Here is a 19,467-nt window from a genome sequence, read left to right as displayed (position 1 = left end):
TGTTTTTTGTGAATTTATTATATATGCACAATAACTAACACCATATTATAAACATTTTTTTCATTTCTTCCATTTTCTCTTTTTTACAGTAAATAGTATTAGTGTACAAATGTATACAAAATTTATTCAGGCTAGTGAAGATCCACAAAAGAGTATTTCATGTACGGTATTAAAGCACAATCAGATATCGGAGGGACACATACATGCCTGCACACAGACAGGGGACCCTCAGGGTAAAACACAAGTCAACACATAACTTTGCTAGACAGCATAACCTGATCACACCAGTATATCACCATGAAGGCGAGGTGGAGAGAACATTACTTTTATTCTTAAAAAAAAAAAAAAGAAACAGGGAAAAGATGAACTTATGTATGATCTTTATGACTTACTAAAACCTAAGACAAAGTAAGGCAATGGAAAATTATCATTGGTAAAAGAGTGCTCTCAAAGTTCTCTCCAGCATGCCCTGATGCTGATCGTAGGCATAGACAGAGTTCAAACACAGAACAAGCTCATCCCATGACATTGCAGCATTTCGACACTGAGCCTTCAGCGTCTGCTTCACAGCACTTATAGAGCAACACAAAGAGGAAACAAGCATAAAGAGAACAGCAAGAAAACAAAGAAACAGTCATTTTGATATGCTGATCTCATTCACAAGTCATCTTGGCTCCTGAGTCTGGCGATCCAGAAAGGAAACAGAAACAGGATTAATAAAGAGAGGTGTTGGAACCCAAGCTCAAGCCTGGCTTAGCTTTGTTTTGGCAAAAGAGGGGAATGATATTCCTCTCTCATCATCAAAGTCAACGGTTGTTTCCATCACCTATCTGTAAGCCAAAAAAGCAGAAGAACTGCAGCAGATTTGGACTATTTCATAACAAATTACTGCAAGGGATACCCTCTCTGCTAAACTGCAGCAAGCGTTAGCATAGAAGCATACGTGGTAAGAATACAAATCTGATGTGTTGCTTCATTCAAATACCAGACAGTTTGATTTACTACATAGGCACTGGGAATTTGATGCATCAAACTGAAGACAACCAAAGCTGTCACTTGAAGTACAAATATATTTGAAAATTGCAATATCCTAATAGATTATCACATTGGATGCAACCTGACCTCACTTATCTCTTGGTGAAATATCTATAATATCTAGCTAATAATGTAGCTTGTTTACTGATGTACACCCACATCTGAGGAATATCTCGAATTAAGCTATTGTGCAGATTCTCTTTAGTAGGTTTGCGGTCATTGGTACTGTGTGGAGCTTTGGTGTCAAAAAGTCGGTGTTGTCTTTCGCTCTGTACTGAGCACATGCTGCTACAATACAACACCTAGCTAGACACAAAATGCTTACTGATTTTGAGTACAAAAATGAAATGTAGATAGGTTGGTAAAGTACATTTAAAAACAAATCAAAAGGGATACTCTTAATACTTGCTCTGGTTGCCAAAATAAACGATCCTTACAGCATACTTATTCATACACAATGAATATAATAAGCAACAAACAATACCGACAACCACACAAATCAATGCTGTCAGTGAACATACAGGCTTCGAATGAGATTTAGTTGGCATAGTGGGAAAACGTCTTTCAACCTCCTCAAAATAAATCAGACACACAAGAGAAAATGAGGCAGAATTAAAGGGTTTGGTTAGCTCTTACTCTTGCACCATAGGAGAATATTAAGGAGTATATCATGAAAATGAGTGCAGCTGAGCACAGTAAATGTGTCTCTCTTCTTGGAAAATAATGAGGAGGTAATGAATGAGCACCCTTTGGCATTGGCAAATGGAAATGCTGATATTGGTCTTGAGAAAATAAAAATGTCTTGTTGCAAATATTCTGCATACATCCTGTATGGTGCAACTCGAGTGTCTTCTGGCCTCCAGCGAAATGACTCGATGATCAGTGTATGAGTGTATGTAATCGCGTGTAGGGGTCATGAGTGTTGCAAAGATGTGCTGAGCCACAACAGCAGCAGCTGAAACCCGAACACTGGCCAAAGGCTCGGTCTTAGACAAGTCCCTCCTCCACAATCAGAATCGTCTTCCTGTTGGACAGATCAAGTGTAAGTAAATTAGAAGCAGTCTTCTCTGACATTCAAAAGCTCTATCTCAACTGCTACCACCACTATTGCTGCTACTAACAGTAATAAGCATTTTATGATTATACTATATCAAATTCAGTCATTCTATAGTCTACTGTCGGTGTTGTATCAAGTCTACTTTTCACACTGACAGGTTTTTAGAGAAGCATGTTTTCCCCCTTTCCCCTTGATACAACAACAACGTACATACCTGCCACATTATATCTGTTATAACTAGATGGAACCGGAGATAGTTAGCATAGCAGAAATACTCAAAACTGTGTGGCTTAATCCCAAGTTGACAAAAAACATCTACCCAGCACACTAAGCGCATACAGATTATTTATTTAGATATCATTAGTTTTACCCATACAGAACCTGAAGTGTAAAAACAACAGTTTATGGTGTTATCTCCTTGAGTGTTTCCTGGATAAGTGCAGCGAAAGGTTAGCTCTTTCTGTGGCTAAATAGCTATGCGGTCCAGTGTTATAATAATCAGCGAGAGCGGTATCAACATATACACTTATGTTTTATTTAACTGTCAGCAAAAAAGCAAGGAAACTGAAATATTAATTTAACAGCTCTGTTCAAATATTTAGAGGTGTTTTCAGACCTCAATCTTTGTGCAATGGCTTGCACCTGGTAGCTTCAGTGTGTAGCTGTTTTTTTAATTTAATGGGAGTATTCAGGATATCCGTGCATGCCAAAGGCCTAGGAGAAAGAGGTGGGGGTCTTCTATTTTCAAAGGGCAGGAAAGCCATGTGAAGCTTCCTTTGTTTACTCCAGTGACAAAATGGACTGGTTTGGACACAAACCGTCTTCCTATGAGGAGCTTAGCCAAAAGTAATGGGACAGATGGGAGAGGAAAAGGACACGGCCTACATTTACTGTTCATCTACTTCCTACGTTATTCCTCCCCTCCCTTTCTGCTTCCCAGCATGGCCTCTTCATAATATAAACACCAAAAGGCACATGAATTGGTGGCCTGTTGTGTGTATGTTCTACTCCTTTATAGCACAATGAAAGGCAGAGTTCACAAAGATATGCCAGATATTTTTTTTCCAAATATTTAGATGTCTTATAAATTGTTCACAGTTGGGTGGTGACTCAACGAGTTCACATATAATTTATCTGCTTTTCTCTTTTGTTTTATGGATTTAGCTGATATGATACATAAAGGTCCACTAGTAACTTTGTACAATACCTTAAACATTATTTTTTTAAACAAAATTGTGCAAAATTATGTACAATATAAGATAGATGCAACATTCTGTGAGTAAGGGAATTATTCAACAAAGAAAAGATCTCACCTATTTATTAAGCTGTGTTATACTTCTTACTTTTTTCTCATCAGCTATTTCCTTATTAAATTATTTTAGTGAGTATAATACCTCATGGAAATTAAAATCTTTACTGTTTATAAAACTTTTTAAATTGTAATAACCAACATATTACATATTACAACATAATGGAAAAATAAATCAGCTTTAAGGATTGAATGTCCATCATACTACCTGATTTACACTGCCCCTAAAAAGAACTTTGCAATCGCCAAGAAACATTGAATATCATAGAAGTTAATATGTTAGGAATGAGCCTTCTGAAGCAGTGAGACGGCACTGACCCTGAAGCCAGAACCAGAAACAACAGTAAAGGTGTAGGGCTCATTGCAGAACCTTTGCTGACTGGGCACAAAGGTTCATCCTGTCAGACAAGAGCAGCAGCCATTGGGAAGCAGAAACATAAAAGAAGAATAAAAAATGATGAGAGATAAGAAGACAGAAAGGAATATAAACAAATGAGTGAATTGTCAATGAATATTAAAAACTGATAAATAACATGGAAACTGGATAGATAAATAAAAGATGAAGGAAGCTCAAAGGGCAGGTAATTGACATTGCTTTAAATCTATGCAGAAAGCACATTGCTGATGAAAACCAGACAGAAACTGACAGAAGCCAACCGTTTAGTCTGGCTAATAGAGCTGTTTCCAGAAAATATTCTCTGCACAAGGGCACATATGTGACTGTGTCTTACATATTCATTGTTGTCAAAGCACACGTCCGGCCCTTTGCGATATCTGGCTTTATCAACCATGTCACATGGATCTGGACCTTCAGCTGAAAGGACACTCAGGAAAATTCAAATTGCTGTTGTGCACGTTTTAACAATAAAAACTCAATAATGCATCTTTATGTACTCAGAAACACTTCATTTTTATAGCACCAAATGACACCACCAGTCATGTTGAGGTACTTTATATTGCAAACAGTGCATCATTATAGTTAGACAGACAACAATGATCCCTTATGACTAAGCACTGGAGCAACAGTGGAGAGAAAAAACACATTTTTAAGAGAAAGAACTGCTGAAGTATGGATGGCAACAATCTGCAAAGACCTAATTACGAATGACTAATTTTTACGAATTTTAATTTTTCACATCTAATAGAGATTAATAAACATCATTTAGTAATATGTGTTTTAAAAATAGCTTTTTATATGAAAACACTGGAGACTGTAAGAGAAATTTTGATTATTGATCTGACGAAAGGTAGCCTTGATCATTGATTAGAAGTATTGTTTATAAAATGTTTAATATTTTAATGTGCTCTGGCAGCAACATTTAGTGCTACTATTACCAAATGGACAACTCTGTAGTGGCCCCCTGGTGACCTCTGGTGATGACACCTTTACTGTCCAATCAACAGAAACCTACATTAAAGACACATCTGTCAAACATGTATCCAGAACACATACACACCCCTTCTCTTAATCTTAATTTAACCTGATGGCAACCTGTAGCCCAGATGAAGATAAACATAGAAATTTAATCTAGAAGTAATGTGAGACCACCTTTCATATGCTGTGCATCTGGTTTACGGTTCACACATGAACACTGAGTGGGGACCCACTGCACACTTATTAGGTGTGTGTCCTCGTACTGACAGGTTAAAGTGCTGCTATATATGTGGTTTATGGAGGATTGAAGAGACAAAAGAAAGTACAGTTTTTAAGCCGAGTGAAAGGATACAGGGCTGTTCAGCCTGTCGCAGTGGTCTGGGGTCACATGACAAACATGTTGCTTTGGCATCAGTGATTAAAAACACAAGGTTGGTGTTTGGCAGCTTCTCAGCACGGTACATCCTAGAAAAAGGAAAATAAAGCACGTATAACGTGGTACCAATGCAGCACACATGTACATGCAGGTATGTGTTCAGTTGTGCACAAACAGTGCACTTCATACCACCTCCGTCCTCACGGGATTGACTTTTTATGGTAGTCATTAAAGTATCTGTGTCTACAGTTGTTAACTTTGGGGAGTAAAGCATCAGACACGTGGGACTCATAACACCCAGTAATTACAGCCATATTTAACCCCTCAGACAGCCCAAAGTGATACAAACGTAGGTTACAGCAAAGCAAATGTGCAGCGGCCTGTAAATGTGTGTATTAGTGAGTTTGACATACTGCCAGAGTGTAAAGGAAGAAAAACAGATAAAAAAAGGCTTTTTTTGCTTTCCTCTGCAATTCCGGGCTCTGACAGATCAAGGTAATCTGTGTGTGATCAGAACTCATCAGAAAGCAGCTGTCTGAAATCAGGCTGCAAAACAGAACGAAACCAGGAAACCAATTCTTTTCTGGATCAATCCCCACAGGCCATTAAACAGATGGACGCCCAGTAAGAACCTGAAAATCTTCAACAACAGCCATTTAAAGTCATCAGTGGAAAGAGCCACTAAGATGGAAGCATATGGGGAGTCTTGTGAACTAACATACACATACCTGGAACAGTTTCCACAATCCAGGACACCTGAGTAGGATTTTTCGTCGTTGTCAAAGAAATATTGAGTCTGCTCTGTGATACAGCTTTCTTTAAACATGGCATCTGATATGTCGTCATCTGTCGACTCTGCTAGAAATAAGAGGGACGGTTTAATAGAAAAGAGGATTAGTAAGAAATACATGGATTAAAACTGGAGTGACAGACCTCTGTCTCATCAAACTAAGACTGATGGTTATGCACAGCTTATGTTACTTGCCTGCCTGTAGAAGGCTGGGGAACATGAGACCCAAGAAGAGCTGCTGAAGTACTGACCTAGGAAAAAACAATAAAAAGTAAAAACAAAAACAAAATGAGTCACATGTAGGAGGCAACAAATCGCCTGAACAGCTTGTTTTTTAAAACTACGTTCAACCGATAGCTGTTTACTAAAAGCAACACATCTGTCTAAAGTTAGAGTAAATGGTGATGTAAATGTCATGGGAAGTATCAGGCATTCTATTTTAAAAGCTGGTTATATTGCAGTTGGACAGCTAAGCAGAAAATGATGCGGTATCATGTTGTGTAACTGCCCTTGTCTTACACTGACCCAGCCAACTTTATCCTTCAACAGCATGCAAGTCCACTCCCGTACAAACTCCCACCCTGAAATACAAGTGTGCTCCCACTCTAACATGCACACGCAAATCAATGAAACATAGAAGCACAAGCACACAACCTCTACACTCACCAGGCAGCAGTGGATGCCCACCAGCCAATACTGAGAAAGTCTGCAATGGTAGGCTGTAGAAAGACAGGAAAAGAAATGCTAGTGAAAAAACAAGCACAAAAAAGCCTCCGAAAAAACGAGTAAGGCTTCATAAATCAAATTAACTAATAAATTCTGTTTTTTTACGTTAATATATTACTATTGCACAAATAGAAACCAAATAACATATACAGTAATGGTTTCAGTGAGGTTTCTAACCACATAGACGGAGCGGGGTCCAGCTGCTGCCTTGCTGTCTTTCTCTGGATCACAGACAGACTGATAGTCATAAGTCTTGTTCAAGGAGTACAGGGAGGTGTTGACCAGGTTGGTCATCAGCACTGGATCCACCTCACCAAAAAACTGACCTATCTAGACAGGTTCACATATACACACACACAAAACATAACAGAGAGTAAGAGCAGTGTAAAAGTAAGTCTTGTTTTGTTTTTGTTTTGTTTTTTGTAAACAAAGCACGGAGTTGGGTCCTACTTACCTTAAAGTAGCATTGGTTGGAGTATAAGTAAATTAACAGAAAAGGCAGTGGCGCTATTAGGTAAGTGTTTTGCTTGCAGGGTTGAGGTACCCTTTTTATCCCCTTAGACGTATGGGTCATTAAAAAATCATTACATTGCTGTTCTAAGTGATCTATCTTTATCCAGTGAGGAAAACATTTCTATTCTAATATCACTGCATTCTTACAGAATGACAATGCCTTATTCATAGGGCACAAGGGTCAGCGAATGGTTTAAGATAAGATAAGATAACCTTTATTAGTCCCACACGTGGGAAATTTGTTTTGTCACAGCAGGAAGTGGACAGTGCAAAAGTTATGACGCAAAAATTAGAATACAATAAGAATAAATACAGTACACAGCTGTACAGAATAGAATAAAATAATATACTATATACAGTAGAATAAAATAGAATAAAAATATACAATAAGATAAAAATAGAATACGAATGCTATATACAACTGAGTAAAATAATGATGTAAATCATATGCTACAGTATGACCCTCACATAGCAGATATTAGCAGTTATTAAGTCAGCTGAAGACTTTTGAGAGGTTTTGCATCAAAATGTTAGTCCAACATAACTCTACCAGCTTAAATAAGTAATAATTAGAGTTAGGGTTGTAGAATATATTCCATCATTGATTATATATATATATATATATATATATATATATATATATATATATAATATATATATATATATATATATTAGGGGTGCAACAATACACAAAATGTATTAAATTTTCACGGCACATTCCGCACCACATCTCTGTGCGTTCATCATTTGTTTGAAGCCAGCTCACCTCCTGCAACTACTTTTCCGAGAATACGTGCTTCTTTTGTGGTTCGGACTCCTTCTGACATTTCTTTGGAGGTGAAGGAACATCACAGTAATTGCTTAAAGGAGCTTGCTTCTTCGACATCTTTAAGAGTTTTAAACAAATTTCTGTCCTCCTCCTGAAAATCTTATGTATGCAAACACTCGTTGCAACTTCTTATCTTGTGCCCGTTTTTTATTTTGACAGCGAATGCGCACCTTCGGACCACTTATGTGCAGCCCTGGTTATTTCGCTTGTCATATTGCAGCCACAGAAATTCTTTTGTCCATGAAACCATAAAGCTGCACTTTCTTTTTGCCTTATAGCCTGATTTGTCATAACTTCTCCGTTTTGCGGTAAGCTTTTCTTTGGCTGTCACTTCTTCACCCTGACCTGACTTATTTGGCTCAGCAGAACTAAAATATTGTGGTGAGCTCAGACAAGGAGGAGACGAAGGTATCGTTTGGTCTTGCTTCCCGTGAGCTAGCCAGGGAGCACAGCCGTTTATTGACATCTGCAGAAGAACACTGCCGCTAGCTAACTGCTCAGCGCGGCAACAGCACAGCAGCAGCAGCAACAACAACAACACACGGGGCGCCCTCTGACCCCGGAAGGACACACCGTCGCAGCGAGAGGGCGTCACCCGTCACTATGGCAACATAAACAAAACATAACCGTACAAACAGAACCCCGAACAGCCCTGACCCGCTACATAGCCCCCACCTAAGGGGTCAGTCGTCCTCGACGACCCCATTACCCCACACAAAGTCCTGCAAATGTCCAGGTGCCTTCTTTTGGCGCACCAGCCGGTCACGACCGGCGGGGGAAAAGTCACTCGGGTCAGAACATGGGGTGCCACCATCATTCCACTTCTGACACCAATGTGGCGAGCTCAGACAAGGAGGAGACGGAGGTGTTGTTTGGTCTTGCTTCCCGTGAGCTAGCCAGGGAGCACAGCCGTTTATTGACATCTGCAGAAGAACACTGCCGCTAGCTAACTGCTCAGCGCGGCAACAGCACAGCAACAACAACAACACACAGGGCGCCCTCTGACCCCGGAAGGACACACCGTCGCAGCGAGAGGGCGTCACCCGTCACTATGACAACATAAACAAAACATAACTGTACAAACAGAACCCCGAACAGCCCTGACCCGCTACATAGCCCCCACCTAAGGGGTCAGTCGTCCCCGACGACCCCATTACCCCACACAAAGTCCTGCAAATGTCTAGGTGCCTTCTTTTGGCGCACCGGCCGGTGTTGTGCCAAAGTAGTTACCCCCCTCAAAAATTGTTTCCACATTCAAGGGAGCGCGCAAAGTAGGAGGAGCAACTTGCCCAGCTCCGTTCTGTACGCTAGTTGTCACTGATCTGCAGTCGACGCGATAAAGAGTAAAAGCTGGAAAACAGCAGACTCGATGAATTTAATATTAGTTTCGTGACATTGTAATGTGCCGTGGCACAACACCGGTCACGACCGGCGGGGGGAAAGTCACTCGGGTCAGAACATGGGGTGCCACCATCATCCCACTTCTGACACCAATGTGGCGAGCTCAGACAAGGAGGAGACGGAGGTGTCGTTTGGTCTTGCTTCCCGTGAGCTAGCCAGGGAGCACAGCCGTTTATTGACATCTGCAGAAGAACACTGCCGCTAGCTAACTGCTCAGTGCGGCAACAGCACAGCAACAACAACAACAACAACACACAGGGCGCCCTCTGACCCCGGAAGGACACACCGTCGAAGCGAGAGGGCGTCACCCGTCACTATGGCAACATAAACAAAACATAACTGTACAAACAGAACCCTGAACAGCCCTGACCCGCTACAGTATGTATCCTGCTGCTTTTACACACGCACTCACATAACGCTCAGCGATTCTCTGCGCGATCAACCTCTCACATGTTTAAGCTTGCTGCAGGAGATTTCACTTGTCATGTTTGCATAGTAAGCTAACATTGATAAGACGATGTCAGAGGAATTGGTGCGCAAATTATCATCACTAACCAATCAGTGCTGTCGCTCTCTATACACAGTTCAGGCGATTGCAAAGTGAAAGCAAAAAACAAGCACAAATTCAAACTCGATTTCAATATGTCACATATTGGCAGTGGCTCACCGATGCCAATGACATAATTACCCAGCTACATTTCCGAAAGAATGCAAAAGCATTGACATATATTTTTCCTTCCTACAATAGCCCCACGGGCAGGGCAGAGATAGATTTTGGTAGCCCGACTGGAAAAATCGCTAGCCCCAGGACGTCAGGCAGGCGATTTTGCGAGCCCTGTATCTGATTGAGGAATCACTTATCTTTGGAAAAGAGTTTATTACAGAGAAATGTCTCTTTCCAAAATAAAAGCTATACTATACGCTTCTTCTGGGCTATATTCTCAGCAGCATATTAAACATAACAGGTCCCCATAAGAAGAATCATGTGCTAACGGCTGTCTAAATGACTCGGGAAAAGTTTGTAGCATGCGTGCTTGTTGTTTTTGTCTGCTTCCGCTTGTCTTTGCACTAGGATGATGTCGGTGTAAATGTGCAGTCATATTTGTTATGTTCCCACTAGTGCTGTCAGCGTAAATCTCGTTGAAATGACGTTAACGCCACAACACGGCAAATCTCCATTAACGAGCTACCGTGGATCGCCCGTGCATGGGGCTGGACGGCCAACACATTAACGAGCTAACTGCGCTAACACACTAGCTCCCACCCATGTAATTGAGCATTGCGTGGCACATCCAACATACTGTTTTACTTTAGTCCATGACGCGCTTACCTTCAGGGTCATATGTCACATGAAAACCAAAATAGTTCCAAACGCCAGATCTGAATGAGGGTGGGGGAGGTTTAATTTGCCATGTTGCAAGGAGAGCTTAACTTCTGTCTCGCTAGCTTGCCCTGCGCTCAGTGAATCTGCGTTCGACTGCTCCGCCTAGGCTGCACTGCCGAGTGCAGATCCACTGAGCGCTCAACACAGACAGCATCGTCAGAAGGAAAGTTGATAAAATAAATTAAAAATTTATTTTGTATTGTTCGATACATATGGGTACCGAACCGAAAGCACTGTATCGAACGGTTCAATATCGATACGAGTATCGTTGCACCCCTAATATATATATATATATATATATATATATATACATATATACATATATATATGTATATGAACCTCTTGTCTGAGGTTAATAGCTTTTTTTTCAGTTAATTTTATTTACAAGTTAAATACCCTACAATAATACAGAGAAAATTCCAACAATCAAACAACCCACTTTAAACAAGCACTTGGAAACCCTGACAAGGAAAATCTTCCTTTTAGCAGGAAGAAACTTCTGACAGAACCAGGCTCGGGGAGAGGCAGCCATACTTTATCAAAAAGGGAAAGCGTTCAGCCTGATCTTAAAAGCAGAGAGGGTGTCTGTCTCCTGAATCCAAACTGAGAGCTGTTTCTTGGCCTGAAATCTGGCAGCTCTTCCTCCCATTCTACTTTTCCCCCATTCTACCTCACATCTTGGGAACCACAAGTCACCCAGCAGTTGGAGAGCAAACTGCCTTATTGGAGTAGGGTACTATGAGGTCTTTAACGTAAGATGAAGCCTAATTATTCAAGACCTTGTATGTGCGAAGGATTCCAAACGACCAGGTCATATCCTGGTCAAAAACAACTCCAACTTTCCTCATAGTGTTACTGGAGGCCAAGGTAGTGTCATCCAGAGTAAGTACTTGATAGATGCTATGTTTTAGTAAATAACCTCAGTTTTATTTAAATTTCGAAGCAGAAATGTAAAGGTCATCTACGTCTTTACATCTTTAAGACTTTCCTACAGTTTTGCCGATTGGTGTGTGTTATCTGGCCTTATGGATAAATAAAGCTGGATATCATCTGCATAGCAATAAAAATGCATGCTATGCTGTTGAATGATACTGCCTAAGTAAACGTTTGTAAATGGTATTGGGTATCTAGAAATATTATCTTGATAGCTATTGTAAAACTGAAAATGTTTTCTACGTTACAGTATACCTTTTTAAGTTTCCATAAAAGTCGGGCAGATTGGCACTGGAGTCAGTCAAATAACTGCAACATGTACTATTATTTGTGTTCTGTTTTGTTCACTAGTTAGCTTTAGGTACCAAAAGTACTTAAACAGTTTAGAAAACAAATGCAGTTTTGGATGAAAAATGTTAGCTGTAATGATAAAGTAAAAAAAGTTTCCATATATAATAGGTGGGATTGAGAATATCGTAATAATAAGAGAATGCTCTTACTATTACGATAGCAGCAACTTTTATAAAACCAAAATATTTAAATACCCTGAAAATAAGAACAGGCTCATAGGTCAGTGATAAAAACTTTATAACAAAATGACCATTATACTGTACGTGGGAATTGTCAACAAATAGAGATACCATTAAACACTACATAAGGCTTTAAAAATTATGTGTGCTGATGTAATTAAAATTTAATTTTATCACCTCATCTATATTCCATAAAATTACAATTTTCTATAATTAGAAACAACAACAAAAATAAATTTAAATTAAAATATTACACGTGCTCAGTGATCATCATCAGGTGTGAGTTAGTTTAACAATAACTGACAATGGACAATATTTATTTAGCAGTATTTATTGCTGTTTTAATAACTATTAATTTACAACCCATTAAATGATTTGTTAGTTATTTTTAGGTTAGTTATTGTGTAACCTATTTTTTTATAAATTGCAATTTTTTAATTTTAAATTGTATTATTTTTAGTATTTGATGCTTTAATATGTAGAAAGTTTCCATGGGAAAGATGCAAGTTCAGAAAAGGTATTAGAATACAAACACAGCACTTTGCAGAGGTAGATGAGCCACAGTTATACAAACATCGTAGTCTAAATAAACACATGTGCAACAAAGCGTCCTCATGACTGTTGTGATGGCAAATTTGACAAAACTGATAAACTTACGTCATTTCCTGTATATTTTTTAATTATGCAAATACGCAATATTGTTTCAATTAGTTTCTTTTTTCCAAATTAAACGTTTTTTCCACAGCTAGCTTTAACTTTTCTTGTAGACTTAGTACAAAATCATAACTTTGCTTGGCAGGTGAGTCGTTCACAAAAATGTAGACCTTTCCACATAAACTTTGCTTCTCTGCAGTTCTGTTGTGGATTTGGGTTGTCTCACAGCCTTCTGCCTCTTCATGTAAGCCCACACTGCCTCAGTGATGTTGAGATCAGCACTCTGTGGGGCTTTGCCATCTGTTATGAGACTCTTTGTTTTACTTGTGGCTAAAAAGAGTTCTTTACAAAAGCATGTTTGTGGCTGTTATGCTGAAGGATGAGTTTGGGACCAATCAGATTGTACTTTGTGAAGTACATGCACTGTATTGCTTTCCCATTCAAATTTTTCACAGAGGGCATATGATCTCGCTAGATAGAAAGTGGTGGAATCCTCCAGTCACCAATTACACATGTTGATGCTCGACTGAGGTCATTGTCACAGGACTTTTTCATGTTGACTTAACCGTGTGTATTAGGTTACTGAGCAGTTAATTTTTCTTTGTCATTGAAACACATCTTAGGCAATGCTATATATCTGAATCCATGGCCCAGAACAAGATTTTTAGTCTTAAGAATTCCACTTCTTCTATTATAGATTGGAAAAGATTCTAAGTGAAGAGGTGTACTGTTAAGCCTAATAAAGGGATCCTTTTTCTGGATCATAGAACTACTGTCACTGCATACATTTACTTTTTTTCAATAGCACAAAAGGATTGGCATCGTCTCTGAAGACATCAATTGTTTCACAATGTGGAAAAGAATACTCAAAGAGAGTAAACTGTATGTGTCAGATTTTGTGATGGTAGAATGGATCAAAGACAGCCGATGTCCTAACTTGACTGACATGAGATGTTTTTGAGCTCACAGTATATCCTACAACTGACAGGCTGGGGCTGAAGGCAGCCTAAAAGAGTGGAGTTAACACAGTTGAGCGGACTTCTCACATACACAGGGGAAACAGTTCAGTACAGCTTCCATGATTGACTAAGACCCATCGGAGCCTTCCCTTTGATCTTCGTCCAGAGTCTAGTGCTCTACTTTACCAGACACATGGGTGCACTGCTGTAGTAGAAAAGTAGAGCTAAAAGCAAACAGGCCATTCTTGTAAATGAGTCATAAGTCCTTTATTTGACCCGTATATATGATTGATGAATTTCTCTGTCAAAGGTAAGAGGAACTGAGTTTGTAGACAAGTAAAAAATGAATAGAAAAGACAAGAAACATGACTGCTGGAAAAGTCGCCCCTTCTGAACATGTGGCCACACATTTTTATGATCACAATTTGTAGAGAGAAAAAGGAATGTTCCAAATTAGTGAAGCTTACATGTTTGCAATAATGTAAAGATTGCTGATGATAACTCACCAGGGTAATGTACTCATCCTTGTTGGACATGAGAAGAAATCCTCCATCATCCAGTATCACACAGTCCACATGCTGGAGGATAAAAAGTGTTAAACAACTGAAAAAGCGTTCAAAAAAAGTATTTAAATAAACTGGTAGTTTTTTTAATATTGTTATACCTTGTCATTCCTTAGACAGCCGCAAATCTCATCTTTGCACTAAAAGGAAATAAATTGAGTGAGGCAAAAAAAAAAGTTCAGTAAAATATACATTTCTTAGATATTTCAAACAATAAAATGAACAGCTTACATTCAGTTTCAGTGTGGCATTCATGAAACTGTTCATCCAGAATGAGACATTGAGTTTCACTCCCACCACTACAGAACAAACCACAAAACAGGCAGAGGTCTTTTTATTTGTGTTTCATCACAAGAAGCAATCAGCGTGGTATTAGCAAGACTGACCTGCTGGTTTGAGCGTGACTTCATTAATGACAAGATCCACTGCTTTGCTCACCAGAATACCTGACTCAGACACAGACTCCCCACTCTCTGCTGCAATTTGGAAAAAGATGAAAGAAGGTTAGATGATCTTTTATCATTGCAATTTAATTGAAATCATGTTTAGAAGTATGCGCCAGAGAGCAATTTCCACTCCCAGTGCAAAATTCCATACATTTTTATCTGCCGAAATTTACAAGAGCTGACCCTGTAAAGCCAGCACGTGTTAATCTAGTCACGTGTACTGGAGCTTTAAGCATGGCTTCATCACTGCACTGATGTCTGTTAGATTGATCAGCGGAGATGACAGGAAGTATACAGGACAGAAGGGAGGGAAGGTGGGGATGAGCACTTTAAGACACAGCGGGAAAAGAAGAAGGATAAAGAGAGTGATATCAGAGGGCTGAGAGCCTGATCTCTGCCAGTAGGGTTGGGATGGCGTCCAAAGGCAGAGAACAGAAAAGGCTCAGTGCCAGACCACACTGAAGATCCTCACACACGGAAATGTGCATGCAAATCCAAACCTTTCAGAAAACTTGCCGTTGAAAGATGGAGCTGTGAAAATATAAATTTCATTGTCCAGGGTCCGCTTGTAGAAACTTGACTCATATGTCTCAGGATTCTCAGTCCACTCTTCCCCAGCACTGAAAACATTAATAAAGGTGTGTAATATTATATGGGGTCTGTTACAGCCATAAAACACCAAGTAAATGTGTTTGATCTTTCTAAACAACTCATATTTTAATCTATAGCCAGTTGTAACTCATAAAAATAGGCTCACACCCTTTGTAGGGTGTGACGTCCTTATAATAAAAGCAATAACGAACTGTATATTGTGTTTTTGATTGTGAGAACAAAGACTATGTGCATTCAGTTTTAGTTGCAATGTTGCTGTATATTTGAAAAGTGGAGCCCCTAAATGTTGTTCAGGCAATTGAGGAGAAATTGAGGAAAAACTGCTGTATTTGGCTGTGGTTTTTGTAGTCTTAACCCCTGTCCTATACTGGTCTGGCAAGCCCTGGGAGTTCAGCTGAAAGAGTTTAATCCTCCATGTTCTGTAAAATAGCCCAGTGAAGCAAGTGAGTAAAGCAGCCAAAACCATTCAACCTAAGAGTATTACAGTCTGTATCAATTTTCATTTTACACATTTTCACCACAAGGTATTTGGGGAAAGAATTCAGTGATATTTCCCAATGCTAATGATAGCAATGTAAATACAAAGAAAAAACTAAGAGTACCTTCTTGGATAGACTCTTGTGATTCCTCCATCTGTAGCTACAAACCTGGCCGCTATCCCATCCCTGAGAACATGGAAAGCAACAGAAAATCAAACATCAAAGTCAATCACACTCACAATTACAGAAAAAGAGCTTTTGTGAACTGAGATCAGACTACAGACACAAACTGTTTTATACCCATTCGATTGTCTCTATATGTCATAATGTTAAACAGATACCCTTCAGTGTGTGTAAATGTGTGCTGGGATTATTTCAGACAAGGGGGCATACCATAAAAGCAAACACACTGACGTAATTATTTTATTTTCCCCTCAAAACAGCGTCTTGGCAAAGCACAATGTGGTTGGGTGTGATATGCATTTTATACTTTGCTTTCATCATATTTCACTCATAAGTTGTGATCAAATCATCCATGGCGGACAAGAAAGAAGTGAAACGTTGGCTCAGCCAATAAACTGTGCATGAAGTAATCATCAGCTAGGGTAGTTCAGAGCAGTGGTGTACAAATAGAACAAAGTTTTCCACTGCACAGTACTCTGTAATGTATATAGTACTGTGCAAATGTCTTGAGTCACCCCTCATTTCTTTAAATTTTCCTTCCAACGAGCCACAAGACTTTGTAATTCTTTTAAGACATCACAATCACATTCCTTCAGGTCACACTGTCATTTCGCAAGACAATGGAGTCTCCAGATGGGGCACCTTCCAGCACCCCAACTCAGGGTGTACAAGTATACCCCTGGCTGGATTCAATCAGACGTTTGGCCAAAGTCCAATTAAATTTAGCCAGTATCACTAGGCCTCATCACTAGCACTATCTTAAGCTTCCTTTTGCACCAGAGCCATGGCATTCTATGTAACCAAAGCAGTTTCAGGGGATCGGACTGCCAAGGCCTCTGGCTTCAATCACCATCTGATTCATACTGCACCAGACTTCTACAGCGCCTCCTATGGGTGGTGGAATGATGTAGATCATTCATCACCAGACTTTTGCCAGCAATGTCTCCGTGGGCCTGGCTCCAGGGTGGGTTTTGTGACTCATACTTAATTTGGATGGGTGGATGGATGAATGGATGGTGTTAGGCAGTACTTTCCCAGGTTTTCTAAAAGTCTTTCAAAGTTTTTCTTTAGACATTAGCTGCTTTTTCGCTCATTTTCAACTCTGAACCCTAACCCTCTAGTCCAGGGTGTCCGACTCCAGACCTCAAGGGCCGGTGTGCTACAGCTAATGTTTGCAGGATCCAACACAGCTGATTTAAATGGCTAAATTACCTCCTCGACATGTTTTGAAGTTCTCGAGGCCTGGTAATGAACTAATCATTTGATTCAGGTGTGTTGACCCAGGGTGATATCTAAAACCTGCAGGACACCAGCCCTTGAGGCTTGGAGTTGGAGACCGCTGCTCTAGTCCTTGTAGCTGAGCATTTTAAAATGAACGGCAGGGGTGTTTTTGGTTTGTTTTTTAAATCCCTTTACATTGACATATGTCTCATTCAAGCATAAAAAACAGACCGAACTCAAGGGATTAACCTGTTTCATCTCTACACAGACAACTTAGCAAATAACCTATTTTAAATTGTATCTTCAGGCACATCATTAGCAGCCTATTTAAAACAATACATAATTTGCCTTAACCTTTTTAGCTGAATATGAAAAATGGCTTGACATAGATGAAATAGTAGTTTTGCACCAAAAATATTTTCAAAGTGTTATTAGCTGAAAATATGGCTTATCCCAGCACTATATGCAGTGTTTCATTTAAAAAAAATGTTTTGAGGACAAAAAAAGACTTGTAATTAGGAAACAGGAAACAATTCCAGCAAACACCTGCTACATCTAGTGTTTGCCGAAGCCTCGTCAGATAAGGTCTCAATGGAATGAAGCAAATCAAGATGGGAAGAAGGGAGAAAATAATACAAGAACTGGATTGAACATTTGTTGCAACAGGTCTTATGGAGTAATGAATCCAAATTTGAAATTTTGTATTCTAATCATCATCTTTTGCCTGAGTATCACCACATAATATTGAAAATTTATTTAAATTCCCTATCACTATTTTATTGAAGTGCAGATTTTCACATTTGTTTATTTGCATTGCTTTCAATACACAAGACCTAAAAGTTTTGGCACTCACACGGTCTGCTCGCTCCAAAGTTTAACCAGTTCAGCTGTCAAACCTGCATCCAGGATCAGTCGACTCACAAGGGACACATTACCTATAGATTAAAGACAAGGTATTTTTTACATATTCCAGGCAGTGAAACATAGCACAACAACAGTGCGTGACAGGTGAATTATAGTAATGCAAAAAGCAGTCTCTTGTTTACAAATCTGGGCAGGTAACATTAATAACTTATGCTTTTGGAATGTGCACCAGTGAGCTGAAACCAATCAGATCTTCTAATTTGCTAAAAGTTAGAATAAAACAAGTTGTCATGCAGGTGAAAGTCAGAGTCTGAAAAAAAATTGCAGGTGTATTCAGCCAATGTTCTTCTCTAAATAAATCAAGGGAAAATGACAGCTGTCCGAAAACCATCCAGCAGGGAGGCTTGTGTGGCTATTGCAATTCAGAAAGCAGGTGTACTTTGTGAAGGATTGACTGTTGTATATTTAGGAGGGAGATGATGCCAAGATGCTAAGTTTAAATCTCAAAAACGTGCTTTTCAAAATGAAATCATTCAAGCACGTTTCTCTATAGAGTTTCAACACAACATCTCCCGAGTGTTGTTTTAAATCATGTCCATAACATTTCACAATGACTCAACGTACTGCATAAACAACAGCAAAAAGAGAATTGATGCCAAAGTACATGACTTGACCTTGGGTTAAAATGGATCATGGTACACTGATCCATTAGCTGGATGATGGTGGTAAGCCATACTCTGGGTGAGATCCATTAGGTGATGACAAACACTATGAGTCATTGTGCAGCATGACAGCATCAGACTTGTAGGAAACTCAGTCAATAATTCTGTTATCATCCTGCTTAGGATATAGTAATGATCACAGTCATGCTCTGACCTTGAGATCAAGATTTGCAAGTGGAAAATCTTTTAGACCATGATAAACTGTAAAATATGCAATGTACAAATACATACACACATATAGAAATGCAACATACCGTCTGCTGTTCTGGGTGTATATGCAATATGAGTACCAACAGTGCAGGAAACAAGTACAAATGTGCACAGTGAAATAACACTGAAAAAGATGCATGACTCACATGCATCTGGAGTGTTTCTATCAATGTACTGGTTGAAGTCGAGGAGAAATTGGGTGTTGTTGAGTGACAACTTCAGCTCTTTGCAGTACTCCCTGAAGAAACAGCATTGGTCAGTTGGAATCTCCTGTATAGTATATAGAGGATGTATAG

The 19,467-nt window shown here is 39.4% G+C and overlaps 1 protein-coding gene across 10 annotated transcripts in view; it reads right to left on the bottom strand.

The window, feature by feature from the left end:
• The window catches only part of LOC113026874 (voltage-dependent calcium channel subunit alpha-2/delta-1), a 78,161-nt gene continuing 58,694 nt past the window's right edge, over positions 1–19,467 (bottom strand). For 4 of the 10 annotated variants that reach the window (XM_026176102.1, XM_026176106.1, XM_026176108.1 and 1 more), the window contains 14 exons: positions 19,318–19,409; positions 18,229–18,310; positions 16,095–16,157; positions 15,397–15,500; positions 14,821–14,910; positions 14,666–14,733; positions 14,536–14,574; positions 14,378–14,449; positions 6,846–6,998; positions 6,609–6,661; positions 6,138–6,193; positions 5,881–6,007; positions 5,129–5,241; positions 3,808–4,215 (listed from right to left, as the gene is read on the bottom strand). In XM_026176102.1, the coding sequence (XP_026031887.1) occupies positions 4,004–4,215; positions 5,129–5,241; positions 5,881–6,007; positions 6,138–6,193; positions 6,609–6,661; positions 6,846–6,998; positions 14,378–14,449; positions 14,536–14,574; positions 14,666–14,733; positions 14,821–14,910; positions 15,397–15,500; positions 16,095–16,157; positions 18,229–18,310; positions 19,318–19,409 (1,324 nt within the window). In that variant the 3' untranslated portion in view covers positions 3,808–4,003. The other 6 variants (XM_026176105.1, XM_026176111.1, XM_026176112.1 and 3 more) reach the window with 3 other exon arrangements.

Source organism: Astatotilapia calliptera, chromosome 7 (assembly GCF_900246225.1).
Source record: "Astatotilapia calliptera chromosome 7, fAstCal1.2, whole genome shotgun sequence".
In the NCBI taxonomy this organism is placed as follows: Eukaryota; Metazoa; Chordata; class Actinopteri; order Cichliformes; family Cichlidae; genus Astatotilapia; species Astatotilapia calliptera.
Note: the sequence above shows the minus strand (reverse complement) of the source record. Positions and strands in the feature narration are given on the sequence as shown.